Source organism: Babylonia areolata, chromosome 35 (assembly GCF_041734735.1).
Source record: "Babylonia areolata isolate BAREFJ2019XMU chromosome 35, ASM4173473v1, whole genome shotgun sequence".
NCBI classification, from domain to species: Eukaryota; Metazoa; Mollusca; class Gastropoda; order Neogastropoda; family Buccinidae; genus Babylonia; species Babylonia areolata.
In genome coordinates this window covers 13,023,154-13,041,777 of record NC_134910.1, presented here as the reverse complement: position 1 = coordinate 13,041,777, position 18,624 = coordinate 13,023,154, and the positions used below count along the sequence as shown (strand labels likewise).

The following is an 18,624-nucleotide window of genomic DNA, read 5'->3' as shown; positions in this document are numbered from 1 at the left end:
ATTGATGTGCTGTCATCTTGCCAGGTTAAAAAAAAAAAAAAAAAAAAAATCTAAATCGCCTGCAATTGTGTGTTTATTCAGTCTGTGTCAATAACAGTACTGTTCTCACTGCGTTTGGCCCCTACCATGCAAAAGTAAACAAACAAAACAAAAAAAATTGCAGGCTCCTTCATCATCGTCAATAAAAACAGAATAGTCTCAAAGTCTGTGGCCTTTCATGCCCTGCTCTCATGGTGACCTCAGTTTCGATACCCCTCCACTTCCGTGCTTGGGGTGAGTCCTATCAATGTCGTCAGATTCATGGGGGGCTACTGTTTGAAGGACGTGGTGGCGGTCTCCACTCTGGGAGGGATGCTCACTCAGTCTGGCTCCGCGACTAAGCCATTATTGTCGTTAGTAGGGGGCTTAGTAGGTGGTGTCCTAAGTATGTTAAAACAGAACAGGCACCACTGAACACCACCGGTGACTCAGCAGCAGTGCAGGGTCTCCTCTGGTGTGTGGCCTCCTGGCGACCTAACATCGATGGTTCGCTGTGGACTGTTGACGCTGGAACTGCGACGGACGAACCCGGGTGTGGCCGTGTATGGGGGAATCTAAATGAGCGGCGTGGGAGTAATGCCACTGAAATGGTGCAGATGATGGGGCAGCAAAAAAAAAAAAAAAAAAAAAAAAATTGCAGGCTTGAGTCAACAAGCGTCTGTGTTGATGGTGTGAATAATTTCATGGGTTTTTTTTGTGTTTTTTTTTTTAATTAAAGCCTAACTCTTGATTAGAAGGGTGCCTGCATTTATCTAGGTCCCCAAATTTAGGATACTCAAACAGGAAAGTACCAGAACAGAATATATATATAATAGTCAGTTGTGTCCGACTATGACCATCAGAACAGCAGAGGAGACAACTGCTGTTCCGACTATTTGGGCTAGAATTTCATTATAGTGGAGTGTGTCTTGCCCAAGTACATCCCCACTCTCTCGGCCAAGAGGGTTTTAGGACAGTCGGCGTTGGGATGGTTCCCAAAGGCCAACTAGCCCACAAGGCTGCAGCACTAAGTGCCAGTGCAATTTTGCCTCTGACTGGAGAAACCATTGATAATACAGCTCTCACTCTGCTGTTGGCCCAAATGTAAACTTATGTCAATCTGTGATATATGCCGAGTGTTGGGCCTAAACTCACAAGACAATAAACTAAGATCACATATGCAAGCATGTACTTTGTGCATGTAAAAGAACCCATGGCAACAAAAGGGTTGTTCCTGGTAAAAGTTCTGTAGAAAATTCCTCCTGATAGGAAAACAAATTCACTTGCAGACAGAAAAAAGAAAAAAATATATATGGGTGGCGTTGCACTGTAGTTACAAGCTCCCCCTGGGAAAAAGCAGTCCAAATGGCAGCTGCCCTGACATAAAGTATTGCAATACTGTGCAGTCATTTTCTTGTCAAGAACTTGGAACAGTCTAACAGTTTACAAACCACTAGAAAAATTGTTCTGAAAAAACAACAACAAAATATTATGAAAACTTAAATCACTTGTTTCTTCTGTTTACTGTTTACAGTTCCTTTCAGTAATGTCTGTTGTTAATGGCCAAGGACAAATTACTTATTAATGTATATTTGCATGTTGGCACATAACATTTCAATGCCCCCTGAAAGCACAAGAAATAATCATTTTGCTTTACCTTGCTATGAATATTATATCTATCAATATATCTACCCGTCTATTTCTCTAAATATATTTAGGGAAAGAGTGAGAGAATGATGTGTGTGTGTGTGTGTGTGTGTGTGTGTGTGTTCAGACAACAATCTTTCACACAAGCACAAATGGAGTCCTTTTAATATGGTTTATTGAAGTTCCACACATCAAAACAGATGCAAAAATATCAAACAACAAAAAAAGAACTAATTATTTTGTAGATCTTATGCTTATCAAACAGACTACTATGTGTACATTAAATTCATGGCATTACTAGTTTTAGCCCATGTTTGACTTCATGTGTCCGCTGCTCAACAGAAAACAATGAATAACAATGACATAGTCTTGTAGTCAGTACACTGGAACACTAACAATATGAAACTGTGACTGAACAATAAATTTTGCAAAAAAACATTTTGCTGTGTGTTTCAGCAATATTCTTTAATTACACAATGCTATCTCCATTAGTTGAAAAAGGAGCAACCCGTACTCTTGTCTATTACAATTTACAGTAATAAGATAACACATTCCAGTTCTTGCTAAAAAAAAACCCACTTGAAATCCCTTCTGCATGCAGCAACAGTTGCTATTTTTCCATGTTAAGATGGTCAGCAAGAATGTCAGTTTTTATGGATGGTGTCTGCAATATGAACTCAACAATCTGACTGTGAGCTCAGCACTCCAACCATCTGAGCCAGCCAGGCAAACGCACACATATCTGTATTACTGTATACGACTGCTATTTGTGATCATAGTGTTTTCCTGGTTTCAGTTATTCCATATAATGATATGGATGTGACATTTTGTCACAAAGCGCCTGAGTGAATGACTGGCTTATCAAAGTAATCAAAAACAGGCGAGTCTACCCTTGTGTAAACAATATGAGTCTATGTAATAACCCGGTATTCATTTTACAGATCAGGGAATAAGCACCTTAGTGTAAAACAACAGAAAAAAGTGGAAAAAAAAAGTAGCAAGGAAACAGAGAATTAGAGGAAATGTTCAGAATTCACCATGCCATTGGATATCTAAAAAAATGTCCTTTGGGAGAAATGTTTTGGAAATCAATACAAGAAGAAACCTTTGCACTATTCTTTCGAGACCTCACACCCACTCCACTGCATTTTTCTTCCTCCCCCCCTCCCCATCTCTGACTGTTGATGCTTTCTGTGTGAAACTTCTGACCATGCTGGTCTCACAAAGTTCCATGTCAGCAACATAATATGACTTAATTCTGTTCAACTAACTGCACATTTAATTTCAACAGCACACAAACACACACTAAAGGAAACAAAAGAAAAATATACAAATCCAAAATGAATCCACATGGCTGGTTTATTTGGCTGGTTTATTTATGGTAAACACGAGTTTTGTAGCTACCATATATCTAAAATAATACATAAACACACAAAAAAAGTCATGAATACTTTACTCCATCATAAAGAGAGGCTCATCATGATGGCTGAAAGATTCAGAAATGGATCTCTACTATTCTTGATTCTGCAAATAATTCCCAGGGAAACAAAGTATCAAAACCACATAGAAAACACAACACATACCATAGTCCACATAAACAATCATTACAAAATTTGTTGGTAAGTCACTCGATACAATCAACATTCTCCTGAAAAGTGTGGTGTACCATGGACAGAAAAAAAAAAACCACCTTAGAAACAGACAACACAATCACCTGACCCTTCAAATAACCTGAATCAAACCCACAGTACAACAGCCACCTCAATAAACACAAAAAAACTGCCATCAAAAGTGTTGAGATGAAAAAGGAATCACATCAATTAAACAGCCGACTTTACGCAAACACACTTTTCATCACTGGCATGAAAGAAACCACAACAGAACCCAACCACTCCTAGACCCTGAGCTAAAAAAAACATCCACCTTCTGAGGCTGCAGATTGTGCTCTCACACCCAGAAAGGACAACATCCACTCACATAACACACATACACTCAGTTCACAAGACACAGAGCCAACCAACAACACTTACTGACTCACCAACCACACAAGATGACAGCTAGAACTGTCCCGAGAAAGGAAAGCGAAAAAGGAGACAAACAAGACGACAGCTACAACTGTCAAGAGAGAGAAAGAGAAAAGACGACAGGAGATGCGGCGATGCACAAACGAATGTGCGGTGAGGGATGTCTCAGTCCACCCTGTCAGGTCGTCCAACGCACACCTGACAGCTTGCGGTGTGCGTCTTCATGGTGACAGGTGGCACAGAGACACGCCCCAGTGCTCATTCCTCATGCCTCACTGAACACCCTGTCCATGGCTGATAGCTGATTCTGTAAATTTCTACTTTTGCTGTCATTCTTTTGGTATACAAAGGTTTTCATGTTGTTGTTTTTTGTTGTTGTTTTTTCAAAGCTTTACTTTCAATCCTTAATGACTGACTTAGCTTTCTGTTGTGTCAGTTTTTCTGTTGCGTCAGTTTTGTTTTTATTAATCAGTTTCGACATGTCTCTTTTGTCCAATATCAGCTGTTCAGTTTGCACATTACCTGAAATTGTTAGCTGGAACACATGAAAACAGGATTGATAATAGTCGCAGATAGCCAAAAGATGTGCAACAATTTTTTTTGGCTTTTTTCATTTGAGGCCCTCAAACTCCACAACTGAAGTTAATTAAAAAGACAAAAGAACCAAATGCCTCTGAATCAGAAAAAAAACTTTATTATCTCAGTAAGAGATAACAAGTACAGCAAAGTCTGTGTGCCAAACGAAGACAAGACTGATGACTGTTGAAAACTGCACGGTAAAAAAAACAGCAACAATGATGCATGATTATGTCCACCAGTTTAACTATGCGTGCAGACTACTTAAGGCACAGGCAGCCACTGAGCAAGCTGCTTACAAACCAGCCACGGAGAGGTGCCAACATCTCTTCCGACAGGCCACAGGGCAGGGGGAGACCACTACAGAATGATGCAGCCAGGACTCTGTGCATCAGTGATTTCTGCAGGAGCCTCTCCCTTCTGAGCCTTGATGACACGGTCCAAAACCTGAAAACATGTAGAGCTGCCTGTAGAGGTATGTACATCCATTTATCACACCCAAAACATGCATCTGTATTTGATTGTGTACTATTTACAATTGTGTGCTATGACGTGTGTGTGCGCGCGCGCGCGCATGCTTGTGTGTATTGTGTGTGTGTGGGGGGAGGGGGTGTGGGGGGATGAATAATTTTTGATATGTTTGGTATCTTGTGGTCAATTTCTTCCTTTTTGATATTTACATATGTGTTCTATTTGTAAATGCCTAGGCTTATTTTCAAGATTAGGCTTAGTTAAATGCTCATAACAATAATAATAATCTGTAAACAAAACCTGAAAACATGTAGAGCTGCCTGTAGAGGTATGTACATCCATTTATCACACCCAAAACATGCATCTGTAAACAAAACCTGAAAACATGTTAAGCTACCTGTACAGATATATCATTTATCACACCCAAAATGTGCATCTACAACTCGCTATAAACAAAACCTCAGAACATATACATGCATCTTTTCATAGAGAAACATCTATTTGTCACATCCGAAACATGCCTTTGATCAATAGTGTGCAAGATAATAAGCATTAACTGCAGTAAATATAATGGTCTTCTTCTTCTTCTTCTGCATTTGTGGGCTGCAACTCCCACGTTCACTTGCATGTGCATGAGTGGGCTTTTACGTGCATGACCGTTCTTACCCCGCCATGTAGGCAGCCATACTCCGCTTTCGGGGGTGTGCATGCTGGGTATGTTCTTGTTTCCATAACCCACCAAACGCTGACATGGATTACAGGCTCTTTAACGTGTGTATTAGATCTTCTGCATGCGTTTACACACGAAGGGGGTTCAGGCACCAAGCAGGTCTGCACAAATGTTGACCTGGGAAATCGTAAAAATCTCCACCCTTTACCCACCAGGCGCCGTCACTGTGATTCGAACCCGGGACCCTCAGACTGAAAGTCCAATGCTTTAACCACTCGGCTACTGCGCCCGTCAAATATAATGGTAATAAATGAACACTTATTCTACAGTTAGATCCTTCAATCAGAAGGGTCCTAAGCAGCAGCACATCATTCTAAACACATCAAAGAACAACACTGTGTAACTGCAACAAATTTTAGATAACCGTAACTCAACTCTAAATGGGTGTGTAGACCAGTAATATCAGCCAAAATCAAATCTAGAATTATGTAAGGCTTCTGATCTTTCCCAGCAATCTGAAACTAAGTGTGTGTGTGTTTGCACCTTACCCAGAACACCAGCAATGCCTGTGTATGTGTTTTTTTTTAATTTTCTTTGTGTGTTTTTTTTTTTCTAATGTAAAGAGAGATGGGTCTTGCAATTACTGCAACAACAAGCAACTTACATCTTCATGTTTTGGAAAGCCGTGCAACTTCAGCTTGGAGAAGACCACTTCACCGTTCACCTTCACCTCAAAGGATGCTGCCAACACACCAGTAGGACTATTCAATACTCGTTATGAGCATGAGCAACACAGCCACATGTTAATTTCTCCTGGGGCTGTATTCAAGAGACCATCATGCCTGCGGGTAATCTGCCTGAGACAAGGCAAACTGCCTGAGGCAATGCAAAATCCAGTATTCAGGAAAACAAGAGCCTACCCGCGGGTCTAAAAACACACGAAGGCAATTTACCATTACTACCTGCCAGGGGTGACTCCCCATGAAGCAGAGGTAACTATGCTGGATCCATCTGTAGCATTGTTTCTGTTGAGAGAAAACAGGCATGTTTTGGAAAGCATGTGTTTTGCAAACTCTCTCGACAATTGTCTGAACTGTGGTGTGGTGAGAAGTTAAACTGAGAGCATGTGCACAAGGGAATCACTGGGATTTTTTAATCATAGATGAAAGGTTAACTGCCTGTGCGCACCGTGCGTGTCTTGAATACAAAGATAACTTAACCTTCACATTAAACTACCCGCGGGTCCCTACCATGCCAAAGGTAACTTGCCTGAAGGCAAAATGAAGTTTGTCCTAAATACAGCCCCTGAGAGATACGAGACCTGACAAAGTATGTCCAGCCGACATTCATGTAACTAGCCAACAGTTATGTAAAATATCAGTGTGAATTTATTACACACTAAATCATGCCCATAAGGATATAAAGAAAGCTTTCATAATTCTGTCAAATTATCCAAAACATCAGTATCACCTATGCTGAATATAATGTCTGGAAACAAGGAAAACAATTTCACACTCAACAAAACCTAAAAATTCAGTATTTATCATTCAAAACTAAAAATCAACATGACCAGCCAGAAAAAAAAAAGTCCTGCTCATTCAACACTAAATATGACCAGGAGAATATAACAAGAGAAGCATTTCCAACAGTCAAACTGTACAACACATCTGCATGATAAACCTATCTTGTGATGATCCACAGATAGATATTGACTTGCAATTCAACAACAGCATTCCACTGATGATCAACTCAGTGCATTCCTCAACTGACATGCCAAGGTTCCAGCACCGCCATGCAGTACATAAGTCACAGGTCTAGCTCACAGAAATGTCAACAGTCATCTCAGACTGGTGTGAAACAGAAAATATAGCTCATCATCTATGACTGGCATGAAACAGAAACTATAAGTTATCTAAAGTTCCAACTACCACAATAATCACTGAACATGGACTTTATCTATGGATGATATGAAACAGGCAGAAAACGTTTGGAGGTGTGTGTTGGATGGTAACAGTTAAAAGTCCAAAAACATCTGAAATACATAGGGTGTTAAGCACAAGAGTGCTCTTCCACATTCAATTAAAATTCAGTAACATTAAAAGTACACTACAGTTATCTTCTATACAACAAATGTACTCAATGTGTTACTCTGTTTTTCAATAGTATAGGTAATCAACTCTGGAAAAGACACAGAAGTATTTCCTCCTTCAAATACCATTACAACTGGCGGTGTAAAGACAGTTTCCTCTAAATTCCTCTAAAAGCACAGAGACTGTTTCCCACTGGGAACATGAAGACTAATTCCTCATTTTGCAATAATAAAACAGAACATGAAGACTAATTCCTCATTTTGCAATAATAAAACAGAACATGAAGACTAATTCCTCATTTTGCAATAATAAAACAGTCTTAATCTATTGTACATTTTCACAAAGTTAATATTTTGATTTTCAGCTTGCAAGAACTTTCAGTCATTGCTGTTTGTACAACTTTTTCTGCTGTGTCAACAACACCAACAACATACCTGGTCTTAAATACAACAATTCAAGAAAAGGGAACTCACATGAACGGCCAACATTGCCAGAAACCTCGGCGTCAGGGACTTGGCCGTGAAGATAGTCGGCCAACTCCCTGAACCGAGGTTCGTAACCTCATCCGCCACTGAAAGAAAGGTTTAAACACAGGTTACAGTACACATTGTTGCATTGCATAACGCTTGCCACAACACTGCATATTAACTTCCTCAGTTTGTCAAGTCATCTCAAGACCTGACCAGCACACTGGGGTTATTATGCGAGATCAGACATCTGGTCTTTTCTTTCTTTTTCTCTTCTTCTTCTTTTTTTTTTTTTTTAACAGCAGATTTGGTGTAGTGTATATTTATGTATTGTATGGATGTCTTCACCCTTTGACACCTTGAAAATGAAATCTGAACTGGCATAAAAAATTTTTAGAACAGAATAAAAGTATAAAAGTCCTTCATTTTCCACACTGCCTGCATGTTGGCAGATGAGCTGCTTGCCTCACTGCCTTAATTAAAGTGACAAGTCTGCATTGTTTACTAATTCACTTACACATCACATTCATTGTGTGAGCATGCATAAAATACAATATTTTCTTGTCATAAAACCCCATGGTTTATAGGACACAATAAAACATAAACATGTTATGAAAAGAAATATTCATAGACACAATTCGCCAGCCTTGGCTATGATTTTTAGTAAGGTCAGCACGTTAGGCTTGGCATTTGGATGACAGGCATCATTTAAGAATCTGTTTCTGTAAATCACTGTATTTCAAGCAATTGTCTGAAAGCTTAATCTAGTCTTCTAAACTGGTACAGGTAGCACACAGTCTTTGCTCTTTCAGTGTACTTTTCATATATTCAATCTTCCCTGTTTGATCAGTAAGTCATGGGCGCTGGTTTGTAACACATTCAGTGTTTTTTGTTTGTTTGATTTTTGGTGTGTGTGTATGTGTGTGTGTGTGTTTGTGTCTGTGTGTGTCTGTGCGTGTGTGTCTGTGTGTGAAAGAAAATTAATGTGTAACAGGCACACAGTAATTCAATAACGAAGCACTAATCTTGATTACAACAAAGTATGTTTCAATCAGATAGTGTAGTAAGCATGGGTGGGTATGTGTCTGTGTATGTGAGCATGTAACTTTGAAAGTTATGGCAGTTCAAGCAAAAAAAACAAAAACAAAAAAGAAAAAAGGGGGGGCACATAAGTCTATGGTTTGCATCTAGGCTATACATGCATTCATTGCTAAAGCCATAAACTTGTTGCAGGTAAGTTGCTGTTTCTGGAAATACTGGAATACATATGTGTGGGCTTGCAAATGTATACTGCATCACATTGAAAAGCAAAGCCAGTGTAAGTTTATTTACTGCCAATGTCTTTTTTTCCCTTTTTTTAAACAAACAAATCTATGGCATATTTGACAAGACACAAAAGGAGGGAGTAAACTGATGTGCCCCCAGAGCAATGTGTCCACCATTCTCTGTCTCTTTCTTTCTGTGCATGTGAAGCCAACATTGTAACTGAAGAAAATGTCTCCACTGTTTGGTGGTTCTGCCTGTACACACACACATACACACACACAGTGACACACACAGTGACACACACACAGAGGGACACACACATCATGACACAAGTATACATACTTACACCGGGCAAACACACACACACATACACACACTCCACCCCTGCCTGTGCAGTGGACACATCAGGCTGTCTTGGTGTCTCCACAAATGGGTGGGGTTCCTCAATGGAAAAAAATGAACTGACACCCGATCAACACATTTCGTCAGGTAAATAATTCACCAGTTTGACCGTCATAATATCATTGTCGAACAGAGCGAGCAAACCTGTTATTATAAGTTTTCCTCGGTGTTACTCTTTACCCAAATTACCCAAAATGACGCCAAATTACGCCAAATTACCCGATCTTTACCCAAATTACCCCAAATGACGCCAAATTACCCGGTCTTTACGCCAAATTACCACAATGATTTCCCAAAGTATTTGCCACATTGTGAAAAAAAAAAATCATGAAACCCGTAATATTTGCAATTATTAGTCTCATCAGTCTCAGTATGATTCAGACACTACTTTTCAACAAAAAATCACTCACAGAGTAAATTTGAATCAACTTTTATTGAACATTCTTCACACAAATCTAACAAGCAATGGCACATTTATCAAGAAAAACATGCATTTGATTTCAAACATCATATATGTCCATATTACATATGTTATAAATTTGGTAACTGATGGGACAGAAAAAGTCAGTCTGTTTTTACATTGTAACTTCAATTAAATAAATTTCTGAAAATATAAGACCCAAGACAGAAAATAAGGTTCTGGTGCCTTCAGATAATGTGTAATGATATGTGAATAAAGGGATTTTAGCACAACGTGAAAAATTAATTGACTGGAGTGGTGTTTCTGAGTAACTGATGGGACGGAAAAGGAACATATAAAAAATGTAATAAAAAAAAAATGTTTTGCATGTTAAGAAATAAATGTTAGGCAGTAATGATTATAAAAATTGAAGCTTTCATTCATTTTTTACGATTTGTAAACATGAATACATGAACTCGTAATAACTGTTAGCACATAGGCCCCTTAAAAAAAAAAAAATTGTACATGTTTCCGAAATGTAAAACATAAAAGGTTACTGGCGAACAAAATCAAGCTTTTTCCTTTTTTCTTTTAATCCGATACTTTGGTTTTGATTTGAGTGCGGAGCACGGGTTTCTCACGCCTAGTCACCCTAACTGATTATCATCAGGAGCTTTGATGTCTGTTCACTCTTGTGATTGTACAGTTTTTCTTCTTTTCTTTGGCGTGCTGGATGTTTTTGCAGTGGCTTTCCTTTTCAGCTGACCTGGCTTTTTCCCTTTATGCTTGGCCTCAACGGCAACTTTTGTCATGCTTGTGCTTCTCACAATCACCTCTTTTGCAGAATTTTGAAATTTCTGGTCATGTTTTTCTCTTTGTTTGTCTGTTTGATCATACCAATGGTCTCGGGGAACAGCAAATTTGCTGAACTCGTCAGTCAAGAAAAACTCACCCACCCCGCAAATTGCTCTTTTGACCTCTCTGTATTGGTCTTTCACAACATCATGAAGCATGCAAACAAGGTCCACAAGCTTGAGCGACTTCCTGTTTGTTGCCTGCTTAAGCACATGGTTGATGCTTTCTGCATTGTTGTTTGTCCAACGACATTGACTGTGGAGCAGACCAGGTCTGTCCAAAGCTTTTGCGTTTTCTGCTAGTAAACTTGAGAGACGCTGAAGCATTCTTTGCACCACTGCATTTCCTGACTGTTCTGCCAAATGTGTCATTTGGTCCGACACCATTGCATGATCTTTAGCTTTCTCTAAAATGCCCATTTTGCCAAAAATCTTATTTACAAGCTCTTTTCTTTGTTTTGGGGGCCAACCAACTTTATCAGAGAGATCATTCATGAGGGTTTTTTTCATGTGCTGTGTGCACACAAGTCTGATGGAGTTAGGAAATGCTAAAGACATTGCTTCCCGAAGTGCTTTTTCTTCATCGCTCCCCAGCACTGGGATTTGGGGGCAATTTCTCAGACACCCACTCAGATGTTGGAGAAATGAAGTGAAAGTTTCTGTATCGCTGTTTCCGTGTAGGAAAATTGGACCACAGAATAACGGGAAATCATTTGTGCGCTTTCTTTTAACTGCTAAGCATTTGTATACTGTCGCTGTGACATGTACATCCCCGAGATTAAAGGTTTTGTCGATACAGAGTACGGTTGAATGCGCAGACAGGGGTGGACAACAAAATCTCTTTAAATCTTGAATTTGGTCTGCATTGTAAAGAATAATGCATGGCACTTTCTTGTGTTGCCTCATAGGATGAACGAATGGAACATTTTGTTGCATCTCCTCAAGTGCTGCAAGTTGGTCAGAAAAATTTGCTTTGTGGAGACCTTGTTCTTTGTAAGAAGTTTGTGTCCGTGCTTTTGCATTATAAACTTGACGTTTGTTTGTTGGTCCTTCAAAAAGATCACCCTCTCGATATATCACCATTGGTTTCTTTGTTTTTGTATCCTCCTTCATTTTTTCCATGGCTTTGGGATGCATTCTAATGTGAGAGTGTGGATTTGGAGTCCGGCATTTACCTTTGAATTCATGTACAGCAATTGGCGCAAAACCGCCAGAAACAAGCCATGCAACCCTTTTCTCATAGGATTGTCCAGTCCCATGTTTTGCATAGTATCTGTGAAGAACTATAACTTCATCCTGATTGGGTTGGGATTCCAAAGGTACATATATTATTTTCTTGGCCTGTTTCTTTTGAACATGATATTGATTTTGGCGGAAGTAAATGGTTTTGATTCCGTTTTTGTCTTTAAGGAAATGTGTTTTGCTTGTTGTCCCCTCCCGCCAGGCTCCTCGGTCATCCCAGTAATGAGATGCTTTTCCTTCTGCACGTCTTTTGACATTATTTTCGTTGTTAACAACAAAAAAGACATCATCTTTTTTTCCACGAGGCACATCTGACAAACTCTGATCTAAGGGAACACTTTGCAAAAGTCCCACAAGTTTATTAGCATCTAAAAATTTACCATATGGAAGTTTGCTTTCAGATCCCTTATTATTGTCACGTGTATCATCATCGTCATGTGCATCATCATTGTCATCAACATGTGCATCTTCATCGTCATATGCATCATCATCATCATCATGATGTGCACCATTATTGTCATGTGCATCATCATCGTCATGTGCATCCTCCTCCTCCTCCTCCTCATCATCATGTGCATTATCATCGTCATGTTCATCATCATCATCATGTGCATCATCGTTGTCATGTGCATCATCATTGTTATGTGCATCACCATCATGTACATCATCATTGTCATGAGCATCATCATCATGAGTATGAACATCATCAACATGCACAGGTGAGTCATCATCAACTTGCACAGGTGAGTCATTATCACATGGATCATCATTGGTACAGGTTGAATTCCTTTTGTCCAACAGTGGAACAAAGTGGTCTGGTTGAAAGTCTTTTGCTTGGGTTGGCATATGTGACTGTGTCCACATCAAAACAACCACAGGACTTTGTCGACGGGTAACACCCCGTCCCCTGATCTCTCTCGATAATGGCTCAGTGAGAAAATATGCTGCTTGTGTGGGAGGACAGTATGACTGAATGGCAATTCCCAACGATGCACTGATGGCACTAATTGCCATCATCCCACAGTAACCATGATATGTGCAAACATCTTTTAGCACATTTTCATAAGATTCAAAGAAAATTCTTGGATCAGAAAAATGATCAACAAAGTTAGTGTGATTGATATCATAGTGTTTTCCTTCTGTTGCCACCTCAATGGCTGCAAACAATCTGATCAATGAGTGGTATTGTTCAGTTTGATACAATGCTCGAGAAACAGCACGGAACAAACAATTACCGTCACCCATCACAGAAACGGGAACATGGGTTTCCAACATGATTGGATGAAATCTCCCCAAAATATCCTGCGACACTTTGTCCACTTGAAGGATGTTTGAGTCAGCAGCTCCTGACAAAGTAGGTAGTTTCACTTCGTATGTCTCCAAGAGCAACTTCTCACTCCTGCCTTGTTTCTCTTTCTCTATCGTTTCACTTTGGGCGTCTTGGAGTCTGAAAACAATCGTCCAACTCTTAAAAACATAGTTGTTTGGGTTGGTTAAAAAGTCATGATACATAATTGATAAAGGAATTATTACATGGAAAAGAGCAATATCATTCCATGTAAAAAATTTACCTATTGGGCTTAGCACCATTTAAAAAAAAATTGTCCAACTTGTAATGAAATAGTAGTGATTAGGGTTTGGCTGTTATTTGAGAGAATGTTTATTTGCTAGTTGTATAACCCACTGGTTGTGAGTTATCAGTGTATTTTTTACTTTGAATTTTGTTTGACAAAATTATAATTTTTTGCTACTCAGGCCAGTTCATTTATTTCTTAGTTTTATTTTCTATGTACTCTTAGTAGTTATCTTTGTATATTTTGCTCTTTTCTCCTCCCCTTCCGTCCTTTCTTCCATCCCTTTTCTTCTAATTATTTTCATCTTTCTTGGACCCTTTCTCCGCTAGTTGTCGTTTACTTGTTCTATTCAACCCCTAGGTCTAGATTCTATGTGATGTAATTTCCCTCTCCCTTTTGTTTGTACTGTGTTTTGTTTGACAAAGAGCAACCTCGAAACGTCACGTTTTTTCGTCTCGTCTATCTTTATTGAGTGTCCCCACCTTATTGTCTCTTTACTTATAGCCTTTAGAGGAAATGAGAGAATTAAGACCGAATATTCGCTTACGAGTCAATGGAACGTTCTTTTTTATTTGGGATCGTGAGGCCTTGCAAGGGATGCCAGTCACACATCGAAATCGACTAACCTGAGCAGGTCAATTATAGTGGTGATCACCATACCAACACTTACCTCTGAAGTGCTTTTATGGAATCATATGTTCCATCATCCGAGAATGCGCATGCTCTGCATACGAAAGTGAGATCCTCCTCAGACCAGTGCTCCATGGTTTCATATGTCAAGGGCACACACCGTCTGTGATACAAAAATAAATCGTTCGTTGAGTTTTTTAGATGTATATGAGAGAGAGAGAGAGAGAGCAAACAGACGTATAAAGATACAGCATACAGGATAATTTATTGCCAAGTTTAAAAACAAGGAATTTGTCTCGTGGACAGCGTAAATGAGATTGAAAATAAAACATAAAACATGTAACATCATCGCATGAAACTTTAAATTGTTGTTCAGTCGAGCCAAACTGTTGCCGTCAATGGAACACTAAAATGAACAAGGATATTAATTGGAAGACATGCTTTCATAAAGTACACAAAATTAGTGACACGTCTCTTAAATGGCTACAGCTGCGCATTATACATAGAATTATAGGAACAAATGTGGTCTTAAAGGCTATTGGAGCAAGTGTAAATGGTTTATGTTCCTTTTGTAAATTGGTTAAGGTGGGAGTCTCTGTAAATAAAATCTGTCATGGCTTACCTGTGGACCCATCCTTGGCAGGTTGAACACTTGACACTGCTGTTATTCACACCACAGTGTGTCCCACAAGTCGTACAGGGGTATCGTCGCGGCATGTCGTACAAGATATGTCAAGTGGGCACCCTGTCAAGTTGTATCACTTGAAAAGTGTGATTAGTGATAGTGAATTGCTCTCACTCAGCTCTCCCGTTTGATCGTGAATGCCAGCATGTGAACACTACTCAATAGTGAGCGACAATAACTTTCTAAGAATTTAAGTTTTTGTTTCGAAAGTAACCAGAATCGGAACTCGCTTGAAACAAAAGTTAGAAATCTTCTTTGAAAAAGACACATTGTGGCGCTAACTGAAAGGTGGTAAACATGGACAGCTTATTATATTATATTATATTATCATATTTGATGTTATTACTAGTACTTATCTTGCACCGGAACGCACTTTTGTCTCCAAAGCACCCCCTCATACCCCACTCGGCACTCAAACTTTCAACACCAAATCACACACAGACACGAAAATGCGTTCATTCAAATTGTCTAAGATTTTGGCGTCATTTCGGGTAATTTGGCATAATTTGGTGTCATTTGGCGTCATTTGGGGTCATTTGGGGTAATTTGGGTGTCTCCACAAATGGGTGGGGTTCCTCAATGGAAAAAAATGAACTGACACCCGATCAACACATTTCGTCAGGTAAATAATTCACCAGTTTGACCGTCATAATATCATTGTCGAACAGAGCGAGCAAACCTGTTATTATAAGTTTTCCTCATTTCCTGAAACGCTTTTTTCTGTAGTAACTAATAAGTATCAAAATCTGTGAATCTGATGCTAGCGACGGACTCGAGTTGAAGATAGGTCGAGATCGTCTTTCCAGCCATTTTCGATTCTTGTCCTGTTTTAAGATCCGCTTGAACTAACATTCGGCGTAATGAGAATTCGCTTTTAAAACTCAACCCTAATCGTAAGCCTTTGCCCCAATTTCTCAATATATAAAGACTTGAAGTTGAACTTTGAGATAAACGACATACAAGGATATACTACAAAGAGACATTGACAGACTACAAGACTGGACAAGACAATGGAACCTATATTTTAATGCCGCAAAATGCAAAATCATGCATATAGGTAACAGAAATCCTGAACATGAGTATTATATGGATAGTCAAAAAAGTATAAGCATTACTAAATGTACCGAAGAAAAAGACATCGGAGTTATCTTTGACTCAAAATTTACTTTTGAGAAACATATCCATACGGCAATCAATAAAGCAAATAGTATGCTTGGAATTATTAAAAGGACCTTTACTTACCTTGATAAAGAAAATTTCCTTTATCTATATAAAGCCTTGGTAAGACCACACTTGGAATATGGTAACACTATATGGGGATACCGAAACCGGAAAGGATTGCTAGCATTAATAGAAAGGGTGCAAAGAAGAGCTACAAAATTATTAAGTGAACTAAAAGACATGGATTATGGAGAAAGGCTGAGGCAACTGGACCTTCCATCACTGAAATATAGACGATATAGGGGAGATATGATCCAAGTATACAAAATCATATACAATTTAGATGATTTAAGAGTGGAAGATTTCTTTGAATTTAACACTGTTGAAAAAACACGAAGCTCTAGCAAAGATATATACCCAAAACATACTCGATTAAATGCCAAAACATACACTTTTACTAACCGCGTTATAAAATGGTGGAACCCACTAACAGAACTAACCAAAACAGGACCAACTCTTAACCAATTCAAGAATCTTCTGGACGCTGATATAAATGTAAAGATAAAAAAGTATGAATATGATGATTAAATTACTCGTAGGAAAATTACCGCATGCAATGCAGACACTACTCAATGTTGACGAAAAAGAAGGGACATCAAAAAGGCCGCGAGGCCTACTTCGTCCCTATTCTATACCTACCTATGAAGTGAGCACAACCAGCTTCAAACATTTTAATATTAATAAATAGCATTATGAATATTTGAAGATAATATATTCGAGCAATGCTTGAGGTTGTTGACACAGAAACTCTTATAATTTTGAAAAATCACCTCTGTTTCTAATGATTCAACTAGAATGTTTACTGACCAGTATTCGACTTCCACTTTCACGGGCGCCATTTTGTCAAGTGATGCTTGGGACACCTCAAAACATTTGTCGAATGACGAAACAGTTTTTGTGTGGGCTCTTCGTCAAAGTCCGTGGATCTTCGTTGGCTCCACCATCGAGCTCCATTTTGAGCCATTAAAAGTCCGTGGTTCCACCCCACGGACTTACGAACATCCGTGGTTCCACTCACTGAGTTGAGTGTGTTTTGGAAGGGCAGTTCAACTGTCTACAATCCAGTTTGTCTTTGTTAGTCTGTAAGCATTACATGATACTACCCACGCATGCCACAGTAATAGTAGGAGCGTATGGACCGTGTAAAAGCCAAAAGGCCTACACACTGATTTTGTCAAGTTCATGTTCAAGAATGGAACTATTGAGCTCGATGGTTCCACCATACAAACCAGAAACGAGCACTGGAAATAGTGGCCAAGGAGTGGTTTTTGTTTTATGCTACACTAGTGAAAGACTACACGCTGAAACAAAACCTCGATTGAAATGTGTACGGTTAAAAAGGCATGTGTATGTTAAAAAGGAACACGAAAAAGAACACATTAAAGAGTACACAGAAAAAAACATAAAGGCTTTAAAAATAAAAAAAAACTTGTAAAAAAGATTGTCAAGAACTGAGAAAAAAAGAAGAAAAAATCGAAGATGCTATTGCCACGGTGTGAAAAACAAACAAGAAAACAACAACAACAGCAAAAAAAATAATAATAATAAAAATAAAATAAAATAAATAAATAAATAGATAAATAATTTTTTTTAAAACGGAAAAAAGCAAGCAAGCAAACAAACAAACAAAAACAAACAACAACAACAACAACAAAAAGGAACAAGAGAGGCAAGGCCTTCAAGACTCACTTGTGATAAATTACGTCCCCTAGCATTAATTACAGAGTAATTTCCCTTCTTTACTATCTGCACCAAAACGTTTGCAAAATAAATAAAAATTCCATGCTAAGCAAAAGAAGTTCCTGTTTGAACAAAAAATGATAATAATGACTCCTCTTGTTGTTGTGTCAGAATAAGAGGTCAAAGCGCCAAGTTTAGAGAATACAAAAAATATAAATATCACAGTAAATGCAGTTTGCATATAATTAGGCTTCTTTTTTTTATTTTTTTGTGCCCATCCCAGAGGTGCAATATTGTTTTAAACAAGATGACTGGAAAGAACTGAATTTTTCCTATTTTTATGCCTAATTTGGTGTCAACTGACAAAGTATTTGCAGAGAAAATGTCGATGTTAAAGTTTACCACGGACACACAGACACACGGACACACACACACACACACACACATACACAAGTGAGTCAATAAAATGAGGTTGCTAGCACAGTGCGCGCGCACGACACACCGACACACACACTGACACACACACACACACACACACACACACACACACTGCCACTGCCACACTGAAAGAGTCCGAGTCCACACTGATGAATGCGCTGTATGGCACGGAGTGTGTGTGTGTGTGTGTGTGTGTGTGTGTGTGTGACGGGGGTAGTCTAGTGGGAGAACGGGGGCCGGTGTACTGATGTTCACCGCACTGATTACTT

At 38.9% G+C, this 18,624-nt stretch overlaps 2 protein-coding genes across 2 annotated transcripts; both read right to left on the bottom strand.

Moving 5' to 3' along the window:
- Window positions 1-1,823: 1,823 nt before the first annotated feature.
- On the bottom strand, window positions 1,824-17,095 carry LOC143278151 (uncharacterized). Its single transcript, XM_076583182.1, has 7 exons — window positions 17,045-17,095; window positions 14,954-15,076; window positions 14,372-14,494; window positions 13,363-13,574; window positions 7,970-8,067; window positions 6,071-6,147; window positions 1,824-4,712 (listed from the first exon to the last, which is right to left on the bottom strand). The coding sequence occupies exons 2-6, from the start codon at window positions 15,046-15,048 to the stop codon at window positions 6,133-6,135; spliced, it is 543 nt and encodes a 180-aa protein (XP_076439297.1). The 5' UTR covers window positions 15,049-15,076; window positions 17,045-17,095; the 3' UTR covers window positions 1,824-4,712; window positions 6,071-6,132.
- On the bottom strand, window positions 9,138-13,356 carry LOC143278149 (uncharacterized). Its single transcript, XM_076583181.1, has one exon. The coding sequence runs from the start codon at window positions 13,142-13,144 to the stop codon at window positions 10,718-10,720; it is 2,427 nt and encodes an 808-aa protein (XP_076439296.1). The 5' UTR covers window positions 13,145-13,356; the 3' UTR covers window positions 9,138-10,717.
- Window positions 17,096-18,624: the final 1,529 nt, after the last annotated feature.